We start from the raw sequence: 8,354 nt of genomic DNA, 5'->3' as shown, positions 1-8,354 counted from the left end.
CCCCCCCCCCCCCAGCAGGCCTCAGATAGGGCCTCAACACACCGAGCTTCCGCACGAGGGCGCATCCGCACTCAGACGCCAGAGGCTGGTGCCCTGCGCTCCCCGGAAACATGCCTCAGCGCGGGGCTCCTTCCGACAGCGGGCTCCTCCTAGGCTCAAGTTACAGACTCCTGGCCTGGGAGCCCAGGGTTCCACCCCGCGCGGGAGCCGGGCCGGAGCGCCACGCAGTTCTAAGGCCAGAAGGAACCTCCTGGAGATGCTGCAAATCTGCAAACGCGCGGGGCTGGACGTGCCTCTCCAGACCGCGACCAGAAGTTGGTTTTTTTTTTTTCTTTTTTTCCTATCAGTGCCCTGCCCACCAGCCGCGCGGTCTCCGCCTCCGTCCGGCCCCTGCCCAAACTGGGCGGTGTTTATTATCTTACGAATTCAAGCTCAGATTTGCCTTGGAGTTTAGAAGTAGCGCTGCGGAGGCGCGCCTTTCGGGAGAGGAAGGGATTGCGTGCTGGACTTCGGGTGCCGGGCGAGCTCCAGGGAGGGCTCCGGGGGCGCAGGGGTTGGTGCGTAGTGACACCCACTGGTGTCCTCCTCTGGGTCTGTTAGAGCGGGGGCTGAGGCTGGACTTCGAGCTAGATCCAAGCTTGAGCTTGCCGGGGCGCGCTGGTCTGGAGAGGTTGGGTGACCCAGCGGACTATGGAACCGCGGGTTGTATACGCTCAAGCATTGGGGTATTTTTTTCACCCCAGGGTTGAAAGGGGTGCTCCGATGAAAGCCAGAGATCCCGAGAGAGGACAGCGCCCCGCCCCCTCCCAGCTAGAGGGCCAGGCTCAACACCTAGGCCGGAGCCAAGCTGGGCTGGACGTTTGGCCTAAGTTAGAAATGCAGCGCCCCGAAGGGAGGCCCGGGGGTGTCCCAGCGCCTGGCCTGGCTCTCCCTCAAGCCTCGCCTGCACCCAAACCGGTTTTTCGACCCTGACTTTGACTTCCTTTCGCGTGTGTCAAACTTACCCACTTCCCTGCTATGTGGAACCCCTGAACATACGAGTTACTTTATGGGTTCCCCATTTTGGCATGGGATTCTCCCGTCTTTCCCTTGTTCAGGGAAACAAGCAGATGTCGCCTGCAAGCAGATGTCGCCTCTCCGGGACAGCGGCCGGGGCTGACCTGCGGCCCCATGCACCGCAATGCCTCCTGCTCCCTTTCCTGCAGAGCAGGGCGGTGGGCCGCTCCTTCGCCCACCTGCCACCCTCACCCCTCCCTCTCTTCTTTGGCATCCCCACAGGGTTTACTCAATGAAACGCTAATTCAATTACCCCAAGTGGTTTTTTTTTTTCTTTTAAAAAATACTCAGCAGAGATCATAAATAGGAACTAATGGCACTGATGCCCCTGCCCCCACCCCCACGGCGGCGGTGGGACAGAAGACACTTCCTTCTGAAGCAGCATCATTCAGGGTTTTTGATTCAAAGCATGACGTGGCTGAATGTAAAATGAGACAGGGGTGGGGGCGCTTACACCCCAGGGTGAGTGGGTGGGGGGGGTGGAGAGCAAGCAGGCTTCCCAAATGCTTAATGTAATCACGGGCCAGCTGCGTGCACTTGTAAAGTTGTTATAACCCCCCTCCTTGTTATAAACAGGAAAGCACAGAATATAAAGCAAGAGACCCGCATTCACAAATACCAGCTCTCCCGCGACAGCTGCCAAATTCCCCTTTTATGGTGTTCCTCGCTTGCAACCTCAGTCCCATCAGAGAGACCTTAGCCTCTCCCCCCTGACCTCTCCAAACGGTTTTATTTCAGAACTAACCTCAATCAAGCCGTGGACCAGGTACCCCTGCCCTCTCTAGCGCCCCAGCACCCTGTGGCTTGGCTTCCGGAGAAGCTGGTCTCCTGGAGCCCTCTTCTGGGTCCCCAGGGAGCCCTGGAGGTAGAGGCTGGCCCCCTCCAGGATACCAGGCCCCCAGGGGCGAGCACTTCCAGCTCCCATAGGGCATCCTGATGGTTTCTCCAAGGAGGGCTGCATCCTCTTCTCCTCTTCTCCTGAGACTCCCAGACCTCTCAGATAGACACGCCGCTCCCACCACCCAAATTATCGAAAAGCTTTCAAAGACCTCAGGAGGCAGGAGTCCGTGCCATCTCCACATCTATGAAGCCTGAGAGAAGAAAAGACCTTTTGTGGGAGGCTCCGCATAACTGGGCTCCCCCAGGCCAGCGGTAAAACTCACCCCTGCGCCCCCGCCCATCCCCACCTCTCCTTCCTGGCCCCGCAGACCCCGCTCGGAGCCACCGCGGTCCACATCCTGCCTCACTGACTGTGTGTGCTTACAGCGTCAAGGGGTGGACGTGATATTTCAAACATCAGATCAGTGCGTTTATATATTGGGTGCCCGGAAATTTTTCCAAATAAACACAGCTTGATTCAACTTGGGTGGGCGGACTTATCAACAGACTAATTCTATAAACAAATGAAGGAATAGCCCCGAAACCGATTGGCTGGTATCAAAAAGACACGTGGAGGGAAAAGCTTGGAGTTTTTCAGCAATGAAATTTTAATTAATGTGGGTGGGCTGAGCGCACAACGACTGTTTATCATAGACAATTTATTTTCCAGCGCTAAGTCAACATATAATAGCAAACTTACAACAATTATTTAACATTTTTAAAGCCATGAAGGGACAGAGCACGGAGCGGCCAGGGAGAGCGGCGGAGCGGGAGGCAGACGCACCGCGGGCTCCCCGGGAGGGCCCTCGCGGCGCCCGGCGCAGTCCCTAAGCCGCTGGGTCGCCCGCGTCGCGGGGAGCGCGGCGCCGGCTCCGGCTCGCCATGAGCCACCTCTTCGGTCCCCGGCTGCCTGCTCTGGCCGCCTCACCCATGCTCTATCTGTATGGCCCCGAGAGACCTGGGCTGCCTCTGGCCTTCACCCCCGCGGCCGCTCTGGCCGCGTCGGGCCGGGCGGAGCCCCCCCAGAAGCCGCCCTACAGCTACATCGCGCTCATAGCCATGGCGATCCAGGACGCGCCCGAGCAGAGGGTCACGCTGAACGGCATCTACCAGTTCATCATGGACCGCTTCCCCTTCTACCACGACAACCGGCAGGGCTGGCAGAACAGCATCCGCCACAACCTCTCGCTCAACGACTGCTTCGTCAAGGTGCCCCGCGAGAAAGGGCGTCCAGGCAAGGGCAGCTACTGGACCCTGGACCCTCGCTGCCTGGATATGTTCGAGAATGGCAACTACCGGCGCCGGAAGAGGAAGCCCAAGCCAGGCCCAGGGGCCCCCGAGGCCAAGCGGGCCCGCGCGGAGACGCCTGAGCGCGGCTCGGAGGTGCAGCCCCGGGCGGGAAGCGGGGCAGGGCGTTGCGGCCCCGCGACCCCCCACCAGGAGGGAGCGCCCGTGCGCCCCTCGCCCCTCCGGGATGGCTCCTCTCCACCCGCGCCCCTCCACTGGCCTGGGCCCGCATCTCCGGAGGAGGACGCTGGCGACACTGTCCAGGGCGCAGCGGCCTTGGCCATAGGCCAGCCAGCACGCACGGTGGATGGCCCCGGGTCCCCTCAATGCCCTGCTTCCCAGGGCTCCCCGAAGAGCTCCGACAAGTCCAAGAGCTTCAGCATAGACAGCATCCTGGCGGGGCGGCAGGGTCAGAAGCCCGCTGGAGGGGGCGAGCTCTTCGGGAGCGCCAAGCCGGGGCCGGGAAGCTGTCTGGGTGCCTCGCTTCTGGCCACCACCTCAAGCCTCCGACCGCCTTTCAACGCTTCCCTGATGCTCGACCCGCATGTCCAGGGAGGCTTTTACCAGCTCGGGATCCCTTTCCTCTCCTATTTCCCTCTGCAGCTTCCCGACACCGTGCTTCACTTCCAGTAAAGCCAGCGGTGGCACGGGTCCTTCCCCTACCCTGGGCTGAACTTGCGAGCGGCCAGAGGTCCCACCGCTGGGGGAAGGAGCCGCGTTTTTTTGGTCTTTGTTTTTTTTTTTTTTTTTTTTTTTTTTTTTTTAATGATGTTTTCTTCTGCAACGTGTGGATCCTGGGAAGTGTTACCAACTTTTGTGCGCAGGTGGGCACGGTGGCCTGCCTCCTCTGAGGTCAGCTTTCAGGAGCACCGTCAGAGATTTAAAAGACCCTGCCTGACTAGGACTTGGGCATCTCAGACCTCCTACCGCTAGAGCAGGAGAATTCCCTGACCTTAGGGCGGTCTAAGGTTGTGATCTTCCACTACCCAGCACAGGTCCTTCATTCCAGAGCAGCAACGGCCCAGACAACGGGGGTGCAGGACCGAGGGACGCAGTGGGGTGCTTTCAGACAGAGCCACAGTCTGACTGGGGCCAGCTCGGTTGTCGGTTGTGGCTGTGGGTCAGGCCTTGGCTTTGAATCCATGGGGTGATGGGTGTTCGCAGCTGGGTTTGTCCCTGAAGTCTAGTTGTGGGGACACTGGCAGTGACCCCTGTGTTTCAGGTTCTTTGGGAGATGCAGGGCCTGGTGAGAATTTACAACCAATGTCCAGGTGGAAGCTAAGAAACCACACTTGTATTTTAAGTAGAGAATTTCTCTCTTTTTTCTTTCTAGACAGTAAAAGGAATATGTTATATTCTTTGGCTAGATGCTTGACTCTTTACTACCACGATTGCCCTGTGAAAATGTCTGTATTAACAACCTCTATTAAGAAAGCACACTGTATGTAATAGCATTTTGTTGCATTATGATAGCCCGCTCGTCAGTACCCGGGATCTCCAAGACATGTTACCAACATCAGCAGGCGTCCTGTCTTGCTGCTTTTGGTTTTAAGATCAAAAGATAGCAGAGAACACCGGAAGTGTGGGGGGGGGAGGTGTCTTAGACACAGAAGATTTCCCATTTGCATGTTTTTTCAAGATCTAGGTTTGATTTTTGCTACATTTTCCAGAATTGTGTAGTAAAGAGCACCTTTAATCAAAAAGGTTGGATGAAACAAACACAAAAGGCAGATACTAGGAGAGATGGGTCATGCTGGACCGAGAAAGGGAGTCTTGTCATGCCTGCTGGAGGGTGTTTCTCTGGGTCCCAGAGAATAGGAGGCTCGGTCAGAGGATTCTTTCAGACATTCCCAGCTGATGACATCCCAGCCTGCACCCAGCTCCTCCCTCCAAGCCCCTACCCGGGTGGGCCTAGAGCCTGCAGCTAAATAAACACCTTATGGAGGTGACTGGAAATCTGGGGGGTGGGGAGCAGGAAGGTGGGGGGGGGCGGGGGGGGCGTGGGTTCTGCAACAAAGATCTGGTTAAGAAGATGGAGATTTTTATAGCCCAGTTCAGCTTGGAACTTTTGGGAAGTGCATCTAACCTCTTACAGTATCTCTCTTTGGGTTGCCTTGGGAGGGAAACTGAATTTCCTGAACCTCCAGGTTACTTTAACTTTATCTGATGTGGGAAAGGCACAGTAAGTCATGAGTTCTGGAGGTAGGCTGCAATAGGTCTTCAAAATTACTTTCAAAATAATTTCCAGGACTTATATAAAAATGAACACAAACTTTATAGCAAGAGAGCCTATTGGTTAATATACTCAAAAGGACATTGCAGACAAGCATAATTATTAATAATTAGTAAGCACAGAGTTGACTTTCTGAGAATTTATTCTTAAAGCCATGTGCTACTGACCCATAAGTTTCCTTGAGCATATTCGGCCCAGGCTGGTGGGAATGTTTTGGTGAGCTGCACAGTGTCCTTGATTTTAAGAACTTTGATGAGATCCCATTGTTGAGATCCAGGTTCACCGTGATTAACCGACAATGTGTAATGTGCGGTGGAAGGGCTGTCATGGGTTTTTGTTATCCCGAAGTCTCAGCCTCTGTGAATAAAACTGTTTTTTCATTAACCTCTCAATGACTGGCTCAGTGGATGACTGGGGGGCATAAGCACACAGTGTACCAGGAGAGAGGACTCGGGGATTATATGTGGGAGCTCTGTCAGTGTCTCAGGGGCTCCGGCTTCCGAGGGTGGGTTCCCACAGGCCGTAGAGTAAGAGCAGAGAAGCCTGGGGCCAGTGGGTGCTGCCGGAACATCATGGAAACTCCACGGTGTAGGTTATGTTTTTAATTTTTCCTTTTAGTGTTTGACTTGCTATCTCACGCGTTCTGTTAATTTACGATGGCTGTTTTCTGGAGAAGCCAATAATCTAATCCTGTCATTTTAAAGAGATGGCATTTTAGAGTTAAAATTCCAAGAAGTAGAATATAAACATTATTTTTATGGCTCAGGAAAAAAAGGCAGGAGTACGTATCTGCTTTGTAAGAGTGTTTATACACACATGAAGAGGAACTCTGTTACCTAATCCTCGCATTCATCTGGGTTGGGGAGGCTCAGGGGGATGGACGGTATGGTGACGGGGTCTATGGAATCCCTACAGTCCCATGAAGATTCCTTCCTACTGAAGAAAAAGAGGACCTGTCGGTCTGAGCAATGCACAGAGCTGTGCCAGGGCTCCGGATTGAACCACGGGCTCCAAGCTGTAGATCAGTAAGACCAAAAAAATGGTTTCTACTCTTACTTAGAGCAAACTCTCCTGCGTATTTAGGGCAAACCAGAAGCAACCTTATCATTCTACTCTTATGCAATCTGAAGGCCTCCTCTGTGCTCCCTTCTAAACAAACGGAAAAGACTGTTTTTCTGAAAACGATCTTTGGTTAGAGCTCAGTGCGCACACACACACACACACACGCTCACACACGTACACACACGCTCACACATGCACACACACACTGATGAATACACTGATCGTAATGGGGATATAGCGGGAGTACCGTGTGCAATGATAAAGACAGAAGCGTGTATATATGTACACGTGGGTGTGTATACGCACGCATGTATTTGTATGTGTGCACGTGTGTATGTGTGTGTGTTTATGTTCTGTACACAGGAATGCGCAGAAGTTCATCTGTTTTTGCATATACGCGGACAGATGGGCTCAAATCAAGCGCTGAATCCTTTCAAATTAATCCAAGTATTGATACCTTCAGAAAGATTTTCTTTTTCCATATAGTTCAAGCCCGGGAAAAATTGGGTTTTGCACTATTCTAATGAAACTAACAAAGATTTCATTAAAGAATCTTGGAAGACACACCAACGTCGAGACCTTTACTTCTACGGCTTGCGCAAGGGTAAGAGAACTTTGCAAAGGCCTTTTGCTTTGGTTTTGGCTGCTGGTTGGCTCTTGTAGCAGCTAATGGCCCTTTTGGGTCTCGAATGCCTCCAAAGGTTTTCCAGAACCTGAACAGGCTGAGATTCCACTTTGGATCTAATTGCATCTCTCCGTGAAGAATGCCACATGCGGTCTTTACCGTTTCACGAAGTGCGGTCAGCATGTAGCCACGTGCGGCTTAAGGAACTAGCCACGCGTGATGTCACTCTGGTAACATCAGAGACGCGGGTGACGTTTCCAGGAGCGGGAGGCACTCCAGGGAGAGCAACGACTTCGTGCACTTGCCATCTTCATGGGAGCTGTCTTGCTTGCGGGAAGCAGAGCTGGGTCCGTTGGGTAAAAAATGCACATGGTAATAAGCAAAGCTCATTGTTTAAAAATAAAGTGCATGGGTTTGTTGGAAAGGTAAAATTCTTTGGATCCACATCTCAAGCAGTTCTTAAAAATATGTCTGAATACTAAACGGCAAGTTCTCTGCTCCACTTGTCCTCATCCAGGGGTTCCCTGCTCAGGAACCCCAGACTGGGGGTCCTCCAGGGCTGGGCAGACGCCATACACGTGTGCAGTAACCTGGAGGTGAGCAGTAGGAGGAGGTGGAAGCCGGGCAGAACCGAGGGCTCTGCCTCTCCCAATGGCATCCAAAGCCCATTTCGCTGGGCAGACCGCGGGAGGGGCACACAGGCCCGATGTGTATTCAAGCCCAGGGTCTACAGCATGGTGGGCAGATGAGAGCGAGTGCGAGATTCAGTTCTGCCCCTGGAAGGCTGCTGTAAGGAAGGGGGGTAACCAGAAAACGTGTTCTAGGTCCTGGGGGTGTACATAGTCAACTCCGTTGTCTTTATTTACCCTGGCGGTGACGGGGGAAAGCAGAGGGGAGGTGGTGGGGCAAAGACATGCTCCTAACCTTTTTCCATAAGGAATGAGAATCAGGGATCCAGCAGGAAACAGAAACCCACTTACATGGGCCGATGGAAAAGGCTAGGGTGGGGGGACTGTTTGAGGGGGGCAGGGGAAGGGCAGCTCCATGGGGAGCTGGGATGAGTGTGGTTGCAGCCACAGTGTTGGCACAGGTGGGAGCCGAGGAGCAATACCCCAACCTCTCTCCTCTCCTGCCTTCTAGCCTCATGTGGATACCTCTGATTGGCTGACCCTGCTAGGAGTCCAGCCTGTAAGGGAGCCCAGGTAAAGCAGT

At 54.0% G+C, this 8,354-nt stretch overlaps 1 protein-coding gene across 1 annotated transcript; it reads left to right on the top strand.

The window, feature by feature from the left end:
* Positions 1–2,450: 2,450 nt before the first annotated feature.
* On the top strand, positions 2,451–5,130 carry FOXL1 (forkhead box L1). Its single transcript, XM_008702790.2, has one exon. The coding sequence runs from the start codon at positions 2,818–2,820 to the stop codon at positions 3,853–3,855; it is 1,038 nt and encodes a 345-aa protein (XP_008701012.2). The 5' UTR covers positions 2,451–2,817; the 3' UTR covers positions 3,856–5,130.
* Positions 5,131–8,354: the final 3,224 nt, after the last annotated feature.

The sequence above is a fragment of the Ursus maritimus genome, unplaced genomic scaffold (assembly GCF_017311325.1).
Source record: "Ursus maritimus isolate PB19 unplaced genomic scaffold, ASM1731132v1 scaffold_19, whole genome shotgun sequence".
In the NCBI taxonomy this organism is placed as follows: domain Eukaryota; kingdom Metazoa; phylum Chordata; class Mammalia; order Carnivora; family Ursidae; genus Ursus; species Ursus maritimus.
Note: the sequence above shows the minus strand (reverse complement) of the source record. Positions and strands in the feature narration are given on the sequence as shown.